The following is a 16422-nucleotide window of genomic DNA, read 5'->3' as shown; positions in this document are numbered from 1 at the left end:
TTCGTGCCTGCCTTCTTATTTAGACATTTCTTTCCGTTTGGCTCATAAAGCTGTTCATTTCCTGGGAGTGAAATTACCTGCAAGATTATCACCAAGTACATCTATAATATCTATTGTTACAGTTTTGTTTATTTGTAAACTTGTAAAAATAAATGTAAAAAATAAACAACTAAATCTATCAAATATTGAACGCCTTAGAAGTGGTTTAATCTCTAAAGTGCACTGTCCAAATGTCGACAGTCACGGTTTCCCTCCCTGTAAAACCAGCTTTGCCCATTACCAGTAGTGCATCTTTTATTTTGAGCATCTTAAACTGGCATTGGTCCATCTAAAACTAAGATTTACAGTAGCATCTGCTGAACAGAGTGCTAGAGGAAATATTCTGAATAGGTAGAAGCTGAATGAGCTATAGTAATCCAAGGACAAGCCGCACTACACAGGACTCTGCTGAAGGCAGAGGACTCCTGCAACCGTGCCTGCAACAGTTCAGTCTCTCAACAATAGGAACCAGTATTCACAGAAACTAGAACTTGGAAAGAGGACATAAGAATAACAAAGGATTGTGGATAGAGGCCAGATGTGCTAATGGACTACAGAAGAAAAAAGGAGAGCAGCTTGTAGACACAAACATGACCAGGAATATAATGGAAGGAGTCAATAGTAGTTTGACCAAGCATGGTCATCCAGGTCTACATACGTAGCTTTAGACTATTGGCCTTAAGTACGGAGGGACAAATACTTGACAACTAAACAAAACTGCCTTTCCAAAACCAAGCCAAGACATCATACCATGCAATTGTATGTGCCTCTCAAATATTTAGATCATATATATATATCTATATATATATATCTATATATATATATCTATATATATATATATATATATATATATATATATATATATACACACACACACACACACATATATATATATATATACACATATACATATATATATACATATATATATATTCACTGAAAAAACTATAGGTTTCAGGGGTGTTCTAGTCAGCTGGACTTTTCACTCGTACAAAACCATAGAAATTCCCCCGTTATAGTTAGTTCAGCTAACTATAACTCGCGCGCCCGCAATGCACTGCTGGTGACGTCACATATTACATCACTCATGACAAGGTCAGTGACATCATTCATGACATCACTGATGACATCACTGATGACATCATCCAGTGTATATGTGTTTTTCTGAAAATTACATATGTTTTATATATGTATATCTCAAGGTCGATGGAAGAATAAATGGGTATATAAGTGTCTAAATGGATGATTTGTTTTTGAAAAATTGATTGTATAACTGACTGATTAAGTGTATCTTAGTGAATACATGGCTTAGTGAGTAATGTTTAAATATGTAAATATCTGTATCAGTCTCTCACTTTGTGTATAAGTGGCTGCATGGGTTGGTGAGTAGCTACATGAGTGTCTATATAGGTTATTAGTTGGTTTTTGAGTATCAGTATAAGTGTCTGATGTCTGTATGGTTCGGTGGGGGGTATTACGTAGTGCATAGGTGCATGAATGAGTGACTCACCGTTTGTATGTGTTGAAGACAGCATGTGTGCAGGACTATGGGTGGATGAGTGTGTGCATGGGTGTGTTAGGGAGTGAATGACTGTCTCAATAGTGTCTCTATGAGTAACTACATATGTTTTAAACTAGTATATGTGACTATTGGTGTATATAAGTGAGTATATGTGAGAGTGAGAGATTGAAAGAGTTCCTGTATGAATAAGTATGTGTTTCTATAAGTGATTGTTTAAAAGACTAAGTATGTGTAAGTTTCTGTAGTAGTAAGTGTGGTGGTGTGTGTATAACTGTATATGCAGGTAAACGGATGTTTGATTCTTTATTAGCATGAGTGACTATGTGTGTGAGTAACTTTATGGATGAGTGGCGTTGTGTAACAGGATGTATAGGTGATTGAGTACATGTTAGACCCGGCCCTCGTAACATAGCTAGACCTGGCCCCTGCACCTCACACCAGCCCCCAAACCCACGGCCTAGCCGATCCTTCCCACCAGAACTCACACGCACCCAACCCGGACTTCCCCGTCCGTGGCCTTCCTCCCTTCGGCCACACCGGGCCCGCGTGCCCACTTCCTGCATCAAGATGGCCGCCCGGCCCCAGCGCGACCCGGGCCTAGAGGCGCCACTCCGGCTGGAGGACACCGCGCTCCCCTTGGGATGAGAGAGGGAGGAGCAGTTTCTATCACACCTCTGCGCTTCCCTGGGACGGTGGGTTTCGATCGTCCTGCCGGCCTCCCCGAGAGCTGGCTCCACGCCTGCTGGGCGTCTGGGACTCCTCCCGACCCAGCCCTGAAAGGATCAAAAGACTATGGCAGGAAACCCCAACAAGTGACCCCCAGGTGACAAGACCCCTGCTTGCACAGACTCCGGACATCAAAGAGGAGTCGGCCTATAACAAGGGGTGCTCTGGGACTGTCCGGCAGATTCGCCTTGGAACACCTGAGCCCTGCTGAGTGACTCGCGGCTCCCTGAAGATCGTAAGACCTCCGAACTTGTGCTTGAGCCCTGCTGAGTGACTCGCGGCTCCATGAAGATCGTAAGACCTCCGAACTTGTGCTTGAGCCCTGCTGAGTGACTCGCGGCTCCTCGAAGATCGTAAGGCCACCGAACTTGTAACCGAGCCCTGCTGAGTGACTCGCGGCTCCCACAGACTCTCTTGGTCCTGCCGGACCCCACGACGACAAGCGTGCCCCCCAGCTCGAGGATTGTGAGCTGTGCGCCGGGTACGCTCCTGCATTTGATTCTTATCCCCAAAGACTGTCCCGCTACCTCCTAACCCCCCTCCAAGACTCTGTGAGCCCACGCTCTGCTTGTATATATTTGCCTGGCTGATCATAAAGATCTTACCACTTCGATCTGATAAAGATTTGCTCGTAAGAACTCCTCGTGTGGTGTCTCTCTGTCGTGTGGTGCCGAGTGTGCGATCCTAGATACGAGGTTCCTCCCCTGAGGAGTCTCCCACCAGTTCCCGGCTACGATACCTCGAGGGTGGGTCTCAGGGCAGTCAGGGCCCCCTCCGGGCCCCTCTGAGGCGGCCTTCTAACAGTACATATGATGAGTGAGTACATGTATGAGTGACTGTATAGGACTGTTGGTGAATGAGTGGATGTGGATCTTACAATTACTGAGTAGGTTGTTGTAACTGGTATTGGTATGTCCATTGTTTTGAAAATTTTAATTTCTATTTTTGAATGTGTGTATCAAAGGTTATATTAGGGGGAGAGGAGGTCTGCCACTCTATCACAAGGAGGATGTCATCAGTGATGTCATCAGTGATGTCATGAGTGATGTCACTGACCATGTCATGAGTGATGTAATATGTGACGTCATCAGCAGTGCATTGCGGGCGCGCAAGTTATAGTTAGCTGAACTAACTATAACGGGGGAATTTCTATGGTTTTGTACGAGTGAAAAGTCCAGCTAACTATAACGCCCCTGAAACCCATGGTTTTTTCAGTGAATTTCTAAGGTTTTTTAAATGCTAATTCCTAGCTATAACGTGCCTGAAACCTATGGTTTTTTTTCAGTGAATTTCAAAGGTTTTTTAAATGCTAATTTCTAGCTATGCCTACAGAGATAGGACATGTGAGGAAAGAAGGAAAAACGCACAGAAAGAAAAAAAAGAAATGCAGAAAGAAGCAATAGAAGTCCTCAAAGACGAAGAAAAGTGCAGGAAGAAGTATAACGTGCAGAAAGAATAAACAGAAGAGCAGAAACAAGCCTTGTTGCAAAATCATCCTGTACCCTCAACTTTTTCAGACGGATACTGATGGTAACTGAGCCTGACTAACCAGTCCTAGAGCCAGTGCTATGTTAAAAGACACTTAGAATACAGTGAAAACACCTACATACAGTAGGGCACACTATGCGTTGGGGTCCCCCTGTGATTAACATGGCCTCCTAGTAAGCCCCTAGTATATAATAGGGCAGGGGATTAAAACTACCTCTTAAAACGCACGACAGGGCGTGTTTGAACACGTCACCTCAGGCCCCGTCCCCTCCCTTCACCACTGTGTAAACGCGCCCTGTGGCCGTTCTGAGTTGAGAGATTAAGTCCCCTTGAATCCTAAGGGTCCCTAGGGTCAAACTAGCCCACTAGGTACCTCCAGTAAGCGCCACAGAGCTGCGTTGCATGGAGGTGTAAAAAGGGGCATGGCCTCAGAACACCTGTCTGCAGCGCAGCTCCCTGGCGCATACTGGAGATACCTGTTGGGCTAGTTGGCCCTCAGGGACCCTCAGTATTGAAGGGGAATTAATTCCTAAACTTACAACTGGCCAGGGGGCGCGTTTGCAGAGTGCTGCAAGGAGGGGGCGTGGCCTCCGGCGCGATGCCGGTCTTTTTTTTTTAGAAGGAGGACTGTGTGGCCCCCTTTCTTTTTCTAATTTATAAGCCCTGGGGACTCCATCCCCCAGGGCCTGCACCCTAATTTTTTTTGTTTAAAAAAATTAATTTGGCCCTCCCAAGGCCTTAAACGGCCCCGGGGACCCCAACCCCCGGGTCATGGCCTATTTTTTTATTTTTATTCTTTAGGAGGGGGGCTGTGTTGCCCCCCTCCTCAGGCCACTTATGGCCCCGGGGACCCCATCCCCCGGGGCCGGCCTTTGATCTTTATTATTTTAAAAAAATATTTATTTATAGAAACACCTAGGACATGCTGGACAAACCGTATGTACCTATCACCATGACGATTTGCGTGATATTCATTAAAAGGCGACTATGCATACAATGAATCCACGTAGAATGTATTCACACCGGTAGTGAAGCTCTGACATGTCTGACACCCTACCGTGCCTAATCCCGGCACCCCCGCTGGTGGGTACTCTCCAAGTAGACACCCTTGTCGTTTATTTATACAAACATGGGTAGCTATTGACGGGCACATTTAATACACATGCACACCAAGCCATTCAAAGGGGATTCGACAAAAATTCGACCAAACTATGCAAGAAACCCCCTCACGGTTAATAAAACACACATCCACCGCCGGATGTGTAATACTTTTTATTTTACTCTCTGGAAAGGAGATAAACCTCACTTGAGAGTCACAGCGTGCTCCTGGCTGAGCCCAATGCTGTGTTACACCCACCAGTGCCCGCCGAGTGCCACACACCTCTGTGTTGTATTCCACCAGCTAGTGCGTATGCTATGACACTCTCTAGCCCATGTGCACTGTAACACCACCCCGTGAATATGTCATGCCACACTTGCCTTCGCACGGGTTATATTGCCCCATCTAACATGCCTTCCTCGATGCCTATGTTAAAAGCACAGCGCTATGCCATACATATTATAATCTGGGATCCATATCTTTGTCACAGTGCATATGCAATGTTACACTACCCAGCACATATTTTATATTACAACTTTAGAGACTACTTAGGTTACACAACACTGCCCTGTGCATATTACACTCCAAGGCGCATATCACATAGCAAGCGCTAGTGCCTGTGCTATCTCGCGCTCTCCAATGAATCTGTCATTGCGCACAATGTATTGCATATTATATTTCAAGGCCCGGTTCATCTTATATCACACTTTTTGGTGCATAGTTTATACCATATACTATATCTAGTTTTCATTTTCAATCGTGCTCTCAGGACTATGTTCTATATAACACTGCGTCCACCTACCCTTTTCACGGGCATTACATTTTGCGATGGGGGGTGGAGGGTCAGGGGATGTTTCTGCCAAGTGAGCCCGGAGTCACAGTCCCAAACGGCCTCTTCTTCCTGAATAAAAGTGAGATTATGCTGCATACTTGTTCATATTTTAAGTAGTTCGCACAGACACACATTTTAAAAACAATAAAGTTCCTAATAGCCACCTTCTATGAACAGTTAGCTTGCTGCCCCATCCACCTCCTCCCTATCCTCTGTTGTCTGAATCCATGGACTAGCCTCCTCCCTCCTGCCATGCATGGTCTGATGTGCTGCCACTGCCCTCCATTTAGCATGATGTACCAGTCCTCTCCTCCTGCCCTCCATTGCCCAATTCTATGGCCCATCATTGACCTCCTGCTTAGCCTCTGTGCTTAGCTTGCTGCCCCTATTCTCCTTCCCCCTTCCGATGTCTTTGTGCATGCCCCTGCTCCATCCTTTTTGACCACCATGTTCCATGGACCTGCACTCCTATCTACTCTGAGTGTTCTGTTGAGCTCCCCTCCCACCCGCCTAGCATTGTCAGATGACTGTAACCTGTCCCTGCCACCTCCACCCTGCCTGTCCACATGCCATGCCCCTATCCCCTTCCTCCAATCCTCCATTATCCATTTTACTGCCACACACTTCTGCCCTCCCTGGTCTGTTGTGCTGCAACTGCTCCTCCTGCCTGCCCCGTGCGGTCTGTTGTGAGGCCCCTTCCCCTGAACTTTCTTGTCTGTGCACAGGTCCTGACCCTCCCTTCTATCCTCCATGGTCCTTTGTGCATTCCCCTGCACCCTCCTTCTTGCCCATCATAGCCATTGTGCTGCCACTTACCCTCCCGCTTGCCATGCATGGTGTTCTGTGCTGCCATGGCCCCTCCCACCTTCCCTGTGTGGTCAGCTAGCTGCTCCTGACCCCCTCCCACCTTCCCTCCATGGTCTGTGTGTATGCCATCATAGTCTCACTGTTGCTCTCCATGGTGTGTCTTGTTTCTAGTGCCCATCCTGCCTGACCTCCATGGTCATCTTGCTGCTCCTGCCCTGCCCCCTTGCCCCCAGCCCTCTGTTTCCATGTGCAGACCCCTATTCCCTCCCTCCTGGCTTGTCGGTTCCATTGTAATGCCCCTGATCCGTCCCTCCTGCCCTTTATGGTCTGCTATGCTGCAGCTTTCTCTCCTGTCTGTCCATTATGGTCAGCTAGCTACCATTGCCTCTTTCCCCTCTGTTCTCTGTTGTCCATGTGCATGGTCCTGTCCCCTCCTTATTGCTTTCTATGGATTGTTGTGCTGCACTCCCGTCCCGCATGCCCTGTGTGGTGTATTGTGCTGCTGCAAACCCTGATGCCTGCCCTGTAGGGTCAGTTTGGTGCACCTCTAAATGTCCGTCCTGTCCTCTGTTATCCAAGTCTATGTCTCTACCCCAATTCCTCCTGCCTACCATGATCCAATGTACCATACTTGTGAACATTTTGAACTTGGTAAGAGGGAGATTTTGAAATAAAACTGGGGTATTGATTTTCCCCTTTGAGTTACATTGAAAAAGAGAAGATTGTAGACAGGAAACAGATCAAGTAAAGCCCATTTGAGCTTAAAAATATTGGATGTTTCCTGGCTGAAACGGGTCTCATGGCATGTATGGTTGTATGACCGCTGCCTCTTCCTTCTGCCCACAATGGTCTATTATATTGCCACAGCCTCTCTTGCCAGTCCTGTATTGTTGGTTTGTTGCCCCTGCACCCCTTTCCACTGCCCTCCATAGTCTGTTGTGCTGCCACTGCCCTTCCTGCCTGCCTAGTGTGGTCAAATTGTTGCCTCTGCACTCTCCTACCTGCCTTCAATTTTCAGAGTCCGTGCCCCTGGCCTCTGCCTCTCAACAGTATCCCAATGAACAACTAGATTTCTAACATTCTATATTTATTACAAAAGTGTGGAACGCCTGACGTCATCTTGATGTAATCAAAACTGTAATGCCTAGAGCATTTCCTTTAGAAATTACATATATGAGAGGGTCTTATTTGCATCAAAATTATGGTTAGTGCTCTAAAAAACTAAAATGAGGACATATTTTCTGAGTTTTCAAATAGCGACAAAGAACTTTTAAATTATTTGTAATCTTAGTTTTTTTATCCAGTTGACCACTTGATTAAATGTTGCATCCAAGGGGAGAGGGTGTGGTGTTACTTCCAGAGCTGCAGACTTTGCAACTGGGGAACCAGGTTGGAGTTTCTGCTTCAGCTCAACATTCTGTGATTCTGGTCAAATCACTTAATCTCCCCATGTCTACAACCAAAATGAATTTGATCTTGTGTGATGTAACCGATGCTCATGTAAAGCACTCCAATACCTGACCAGTCTGCACTATATAAAACTGCAAATACGCAAAAAATAAGTGTTTTGCACACTTCTGTCATTGGGCTACATTTGGCTACATCTGGGTGATATTTGGGCTACATTTGGGCTCTTTAGTCTCTGGTGGCCATTTTAGGAGATTTATCTGTTATGAAGTTTCCTAATTTCCTCATTTACTGCAGTCTCCTCAGTAGGAAATGCTTTCAGTTTTTTACTTTGATTCCATCAAGAAGGTATTCAGATATGTCACACATTTGCCATAAATTCTGAATGTTAGCACTCTAGTTGCACATTAGATCACTGTAGTAAAGCTACTGCTCACCACGGAAGTCTGCTGCTAGTATTAGAAATGCATGTTTCAGTCTGCATATCAGAATTTTTTAATGAAATAGAAGAGGATTTGAGAAGTCACTCAAAATGTGCCCTAATTTTTCTTTCTTCAGCACTAATCATAATTTCTATGGCAAAATGAACCTCCTCATTGTGTTCCTTTTTAAATTAAATGTTTTAAGTGTTACCAGTTTATTCCAATCAAGATGGCTTCAGGTGTGCCATACTTTTGTCATAAGTAAGACAGTAAGCGCTCTAGTTGTTCTTAAGAACACTCTGGGACATTCTGTCATTGGGCTATACTTGGGCTACATCTGGGCTACATTTGGGCTCTTTTGTCTCTGGTGGCCATCTTGGGAGATTTATTTGTTATGAAGTTTCCTAATTTCCTCATTTACTACAGTCTCCTCAGTAGGAAATACTTTCAGTTTTTTACTTTGATTCCATCAAGAAGACATTCAGATGTGTCACACATTTTCCATAAATTCTGAATGTTAGCACTCTAGTTGCCCATTAGATCACTGTAGTAAAGCTACTGCTCACCAGGCAAGTCTGCTGCTGGTATTCAAAGTGCATGTTTCAGTCTGCATGTCAGAATTTTGTTTTTATGAAATAAAAGAGGATTTCAGAAGTCAAAATGTGCCCTAGTTTTTCTTTCTGCAGCACTAATCATAATTTATATGGCAAAATGAACCCCCTCATTTTGTTCCTTTGTAAATTAAATGTTTTAAGTGTTACCACTTTATTCCAATCAAGATGGCTTCAGGTGTGCCATACTTTTGTCATAAGTAAGACTGTTAGCGCTCTAGTTGTTCTTTAGAGCACTCTGGGAAGCTGCAGTAGAACACAAAGGAATCAACTGACAGTCTCTGCCCTTGTTGGATGTACATGTTTTACTGAGAATGTCAGACTTCATTCTTTCATGACTGAGAAAGATAATGTGAATTTACGGAAAATATGCTCTCAGTTTAGCTTATAGATCACCTTTCAAACCTCTGTGGGAAAAGCATGAGAAAATAGTTCTCTCTCAAACATGGTTCATGATATCACAGCAGAAGGCTTTTTCACATGGTAAAATCACCTTAGAACACACCACAATTCCTAAAATGAGTATGGTACCATCAACAAATGATTTATAATGTAACTAAAGTCTTAAAACCTTCTATTAACTGCAATGCTTTTTAATGAGGTGCTATCATGTATATTGGTCCCAAGATGGCTGCCAACACTTCTTGGATGAAGTACTGACAGCCAATCAGATCTCACGATGAGATGTGTCGTTGGGCTCCGCCCAGATATATATGTGATTTCACTTTTGATTTTCTCAGGAACTACTGAACAGATTGACACCATATATGCAAAAGGCACATCCCTGAGCTGAGGACTACCTCTCTGCCAAATTTCAAGTAATTCTGTTCGGCCGTTCGGGCTGTACCTTGGACTAAAGGTCCCTATGGAAAATTGCATGGGAAAAACGCGTTTTGGGACCCCACTTTTTTCTCAGTCCCCGCTTGACGAATCCCCCCCGAGACTTTCAGGGTAGGAGCGGAGCGCCCCACCTATTTTGAAAATTACGCGAGGATTCGTCAACCGGCGCCAAAGTTATTCCAAATAGAATGTTGCAGATTTCCTATGGAAACACGGTCCTAACTATAACTATCTACTGGCGACCGCCAGTAGATAATATACATATACATACATGCATACATACTCGCACACACACACACACACACAAAATGCACCATACTATGAATATCACTGCAAGTGTAATGCCATTACAAGAAAATCGATTATTTTGCAATATCGGACAACTATTCATTCCAACAAGAGTCGATCTCACCCTTAATTTCCACAAACAAGAACAGCATAATGCTAATTCCACTGTAAAATAACACCTTTCTTACCTCTTTAAGGTAACGCACCATCCGACTCAGAGAGTTCACCAGCGACATGGTAAACCCAGTCAGCCCCGGTCTGTCCTGGGAAGCCATCACCATGCGCCCAGTCTGATGCTCATAATCTCCCAATTCCTTTTCAACTTCCTGAATCATGTGTGTCAGAACCTCCAAGCTGGACTGGCTTTTTGATGGAGCCTCAAAGTTGGTGATCTCCATAAGTGAGCATAAGGACGTTGTTTGTAAATCACTCTTACTTCCTTTGAAAACAGAAACAAAATGTAGTTCAATATACATATGACTGTAGATTTGGGGAATAAAACTTAAAGGTCAGTTTAGTGACATTTAAGTCACTGAGAGACGTATGTTTCCTCATCAGTAGCCACAATCTGCCATCTACACCATCTTCTACATGCATCTGTAAAACTATCTTAAAATGAACATTGCTTAGCGAGTGAAACATGTAATGCCTTTCAGCACTAAAGAATTCGGTTTTAGGTTTTACTACATACATCGAAGAAGCAACATCAACAGTAAGTTCGAAGCTTAAGCTTGCTTCCTGGATGGAAGTTTCATACTCCCATGTTGTTTCTTTTTAAGTTGGAGAAGGTATGCACACATACCCAATACAGTCTTGTACGTGACTCCAGTTCTGAAATGAAGGCAAAGCATTGACCAAAGGTAAATAGTGACTCAGACCATGAACAAGTCAGAGAACTTAATTTGGTAAAGAGTGCAATAGTTAGGTACCTTTGTTTGGGAACAACAACAAACACTCAGAGAATTAGGGTCAAAGGGATATTTTAACGACCTGCCACAGTTCTATGCCCCAACTATTCCATATCAATAACACAAACTGGGGGTCTCGCAAAAGTGCCACTAAATGCCAAAGAATATAAGGAAATGGAGTGAAAAAACAGGAGTATTCTAAAGAAAAAGGGACCCTTGAGCAGAGCTTGGATTCCCATCAATTGTCTGCGTGATCAGTATTATCATCTGGTCATCCTCCCAATTGAATGATATGTCTCTTGATCATAGAGACTATCTTCTAGGGAAAACTCTCTCAATTGAGTCAACGTGGGAGCGCCAGAAAGTGAAAGAACAGATCGTATGTTTGAGTCGATGATCACACAGAAAACTAGTGAAGTGCATGAAAAAGTGAGTGCAGTATTTTAAAATAGAGTTGTTAGGAGAGAAAACAGATTTATTATAGATATCCCCTCACGCTCTAAATAAAATCAAAGAAAGTGCAAAAGCAGTGTTACCAAATAACTGCTAGTTATCAAGGTCGACATGTTTCAGCCATGTGGGTAAAAATGCCCAAGGCTTTCTTCAGGACCTATGTTCGTCAAGATTTGCTACCGCATCAACATACCAACAAAAAGACCACTAAAGCGTGCAAAAATTAAATGTAAGAAATATCACCACAATATAGGGTGAAATGAATACAACCTTTCCTTTACTGATCCTTCGCTTCAAGGGATGCAGATGGCACCTAAATAAAAACAGATAAACATCACCAATATGCCAAGTTAATTCACTTTATACAAGGACCAATAGTGCCTAAAGGTCTTCTGCACAGTGGTTTTTTTCATAGAACCTATCTTCACATGTAATGCAGCTATTTAAAGCATCTATTTCAAGTATCGTCTCCCCACATCACATAATGAAGCAGGGGACCAACGGATAGGTATAAATGACCGCTACAGTCACATGGAAAGCTCAATAGAAGCTAAAATAAAAGAGGACGTTCTCCTACCTGTCGGTCGTTGCCTCCGGTGTCTTCTGAGTCGAGGGTGGAGGTAACGATCGGTACAGGGTGCTCGCTTTTATACTGAAACCGTGATGGCCGCACCTGTTCCGCACTAGCAAAAGACAAGGCGCGTTTCCATGTCGTCACTGAAAACTACAAAGTGACGTCATCAGAATGGCGGCTGTAGTTCCATTAATCTTTGTGACCCTTCGATGGTTAGCTAACACGACACAACTTGAATGAACTCAAAAGGGAAACCTACGTTGGCTCATAACTACAAGATGACGTCTTCTTAATCAAAATTGTAGTTCCTTAGCTATTCTTAATTGTGTTAGCGTCAAGCGCCCAAATGTATTGACGATCTCTGTCAATGTTGTGTCAAGAGCTACTCGCTCACTTAATGTGATCATACTATACCCTCCTTTTTATTCTTTTTAATCTCCTCGCACGCCTGGAACGCTAGACATTTTGTAGCTCCGTTAAGTCCAGGACTACAGAGTGACATCATAGCTCCAGGAACCTGTAGTTAGATCGCTTTAAATTGCTTTAAATAGCTGCATTACATGTGAAGATAGGTTTTATGAAAATAACTACTGTGCAGAAGACCTTAAGGCACAATGCCTTTTGGTAGACCAGAGGAAAGTGCAATAGTGAAATCGCCTGAGGCTCAGATGTATTTTAATATCAGAGAGATTGCTTCGGAGCGAGATAAAAAGCTTTAGACCTGTATTAGAGATGCTTTGGAAGGAAGGATTGTTTGGGCAGAACGATGTTGTGAATGTTTAAAGCACATAGACCCAATATGATTAAGGCATAAGTGGTTGAGGTAGATTGCGAGGTCAGGTACTGGCTGCGGTTAGGACCACCTCTGTATCATCCACTTTCCCCTTTTTCCTTTCTCAGAGCAGGGCCTCGTATTCCTGAGTAAGGTTCCAGGTGAGGTGAGGTCCAGTCCCCGGTCAAGACGGGTGAGCATCAATATATATAACATATATGACGATTGAGACTACCAGACAATGGGCTGGGGAGTGAAGCTCAACAAAGTAAATAGAGGCCTGTTGGTCCTTGTATAAAGTGAATTAACTTGGAATATTGGTAATGTTTATCTGTTTTTATTTAGGTGCCATCTGCATCCCTTGAAGCGGAGGATCAGTAAAGGAAAGGTTGTATTCATTTCAACCTTTATTGTGGTGATACTTATTACATTTAATTTTTGCACGCTTTAGTGGTCTTTTTGTTGGTATGTTGATGCAGTAGCAAATCTTGACGAACCTAGGTCCTGAAGAAAGCCTTGGGCATTTTTACCCACATGGCTGAAACATGTCGACCTTGATAACTAGCAGTTATTTGGTAACACTGCTTTTTGCACTGTCTTTGTTTTTATTTAGAGTGTGAGGGGATATCTATAATAAATCTGGTTTCTCTCCTAACAACTCTATTTTAAAATACTGCACTCACTTTTTCATGCACGGCACTAGTTTTCTGTGTGATCATCGACTCAAGAAACATACGATCTGTTCTTCCACTTTCTGGCGCTCCCACGTTGACTCAATTGAGAGAGTTTTCCCTAGAAGATCGTCTCTATGATCAAGCGACATATTCAACTGGGAGGATGACCAGATGATAATACTGATCACGCAGACAATTGATGGGAATCCAAGCTCTGCTCAAGGGTCCCTTGTTCTTTACAATACTCCTGTTTTTTCACTCATTTTCCTTATATTCTTTGGCATTTAGTGGCACTTTTGCAAGACAATTTCTTCGGGTTCGAAGGAACTGCTCAACTGAAAGTAAATTTAAAGACCATGCTGAAAGTTTGACTGAACAATTGATAGCAAGACATTATCCCCGGAAACTTGTCAAACGTTCATTAAAACGGGCTAGGAATAATCATCGAGAAGCCCTTCTTGAACCTCCAGTTAACAAACCAGCTCTTGATCGCCTGACATTTGTGAACACGTTTAGCACAATGGCTAATAGTTTACAAAAAAGTGTTCGGAGGCACTGGAGTATTTTGAACTGTTGTAATGAAAAGATTGCTCCCCCGCTGTTTGCCTTTTAAAGATCAGGCAATCTACGACAGACTGTTTCATACACATCCCAAATCGAAACACAAGAGGGCGATAGGAACATTATGGGATCTGCCGGCAGTTGTAGGACATCACCCATGTGGGGGGTGTTCCGTTTGTCCCCAGACTAAACACTCAACGACTGTAGATATAGGAACGAACAGACCATGGGTCCATTCCAATTTCACAAATTGTAATAGCGATAACTTGATCTATTTGCTAACACGCCTCTGCCTAATCCAATACGTTGGAATGACTACCCGCAAAGTTAAGGCTCGCATGCTTGAACATAAAAGCACATTCAGATGCAAGAAGACTACAACAAGATTAACCAGGCACTCTGTTGAAAAAAATCATGGAGCAGAAGATTTCAATTGGACTGTGCTGGAGAAACCTTTGATACCAGCACACATCAGTGATGTCTCCAGATACCTGTTCATTAAGGAACAGAAATGGGTATTCAGACGCCACAGCGATGTAAGAGGTCTGAATGATGATATACCGTGGACAAGTCTGTAGGCATATATTGTATATGCTTTTGTAACCTCTGTGGCTTAACAATATATTGGGGAGGTTTTTACAGCTACATCCTTATCTATACTCATGCTGTTTTGGAATTATACTGCTATTAATTAAGATTGTCTGGTATAGATGCAGTGCAGCTTCCATTTCCCTGAAGTTATGACTAGCACTATCCACAAGAGACCGGGTTAAAGAGAAGTTTGTGCAGCCCTACAGTGAGATTAATGCTCTAGCCATTACCAACGTACAATACAAGCCCATGGTCCATTGCAGATACGATATTTAAGGGTAGACCTTCATTAAGAACACCATCTCTACATCGAGGTGCGTTAGAGCAGGTGCTGCACAGATGCAAGTTATTTTGGAACCTTGTTAGCGATCTAACTACAGGGTCCTGGAGCGATGTCACTCTGTAGTCCTGGACTTAACGGAGGTACGAAATGTCTAGTGTTCCAGGCGTGCGAGGAGATTAAAAAGAATAAAAAGGAGAGTATAGTATGATCACATTAAGTGAGCGAGTAGCTCTTGACACAACATTGACAGTAGAGATCGTCAATACATTTAGGCGCTTGACTCTAACACGATTAAGAATAGCTTAAGAACTACGGTTTTGATTAAGAAGACGTCATCTTGTAGTTCTGAGCCAACGTAGGTTTCCCTTTTGAGTTCATTCAAGGTGCTTCATGTTAGCTAACCATCGAAGGGTCACAAAGATTAATGGAACTACAGCCGCCATTCTGATGACGTCACTTTGTAGTTTTCAGTGACGACATGGAAACGCGCCTTGTTTTTTGATAGCGCGGAACAGGTGCGGCCATTACGGTTTCAGTATAAAAGCGAGCACCCTGTACCGATCGTTACCTCCACCCTCGACTCAGAAGACGCCGGAGGCAACGATGGACAGGTAGAAGAACATCCTCTTTTATTTTAGCTTCTATTGAGCTTTCCATGTGACTGTAGCGGCAATTTATACCTATCCGTTGGTACCCTGCTTCATTATGTGATGTGGGGAGACGATACTGGAAATAGATGCTTTAAATAGCTGCATTACATGTGAAGATAGGTTCTATGAAAAGAACTACTGTGCAGAAGACCTTTAGGCACGATGCCTTTTGGTAGACCAGAGGAAAGTTATGAGTGTAATAGTGGAATCGCCTGAGGCTCTGATCCATTTTAATATCAGAGAGATTGCATCGGAGCGAGATAAAAAGCATTAGACCTGTATTAGAGATGCTTTGGAAGGAAGGATTGCTTGGGCAGAACAATGTTGTGAATTTTTAAAGCACATAGACCTAATATGATTAAGGTATAAGTGGTTGAGTTTGATTGCGAGGTCAGGTACTGGCTGCGGTTAGGACCACCTCTCTATCATCAACTTTCCCTTTTTTCTTTTCTCAGAGCTGGGCCTCGTATTCCTGAGTAAGGTTCCAGATGAGGTGAGGTCCAGTCCACGGTCAAGACGGGTGAGCATCAATATATATAACATTTATGTTGATTGATGCTACCAGACAATGGTCTGGGGAGTCAAGTTCAACAAAGTAAAAAGAGGCCTGTTGGTCCTTATATAAAGTGAATTAAATAGGAATATTGGTGATATTCATCGATTATTATTTAGGTGCCATCTGCATCCCTTGAAGCGGAGGATCAGTAAAGGAAAGGTTGTATTAATTTCAACCTTTATTGTGGTGATATTTATTACATTTAATTTTTGCACGCTTTAGTGGTATTTTTGTTGGTATGTTGATGCAGTAGCAAATCTTGACGAACATAGGTCCTGAAGAAAGCCTTGGGCATTTTTACCCACATGGCTGAAACATG

The 16422-nt window shown here is 43.3% G+C and overlaps 1 protein-coding gene across 3 annotated transcripts in view; it reads right to left on the bottom strand.

The window, feature by feature from the left end:
* Window positions 1-16422, bottom strand: part of SPICE1 (spindle and centriole associated protein 1) — a 613595-nt gene that overhangs the window by 266319 nt on the left and 330854 nt on the right. For all 3 annotated transcript variants that reach the window (XM_085621094.1, XM_085621096.1, XM_085621095.1), the window contains one exon: window positions 10270-10520. In XM_085621094.1, the coding sequence (XP_085477220.1) occupies window positions 10270-10520 (251 nt within the window). The remainder of the gene's footprint in view (window positions 1-10269; window positions 10521-16422) is intronic.

Source organism: Triturus cristatus, chromosome 8 (genome assembly GCF_964204655.1).
Source record: "Triturus cristatus chromosome 8, aTriCri1.1, whole genome shotgun sequence".
Lineage (NCBI taxonomy): Eukaryota > Metazoa > Chordata > Amphibia > Caudata > Salamandridae > Triturus > Triturus cristatus.
The sequence above is the reverse complement of the archived record's forward strand: the minus strand, read 5'-3'. Positions and strand labels throughout refer to the sequence as shown.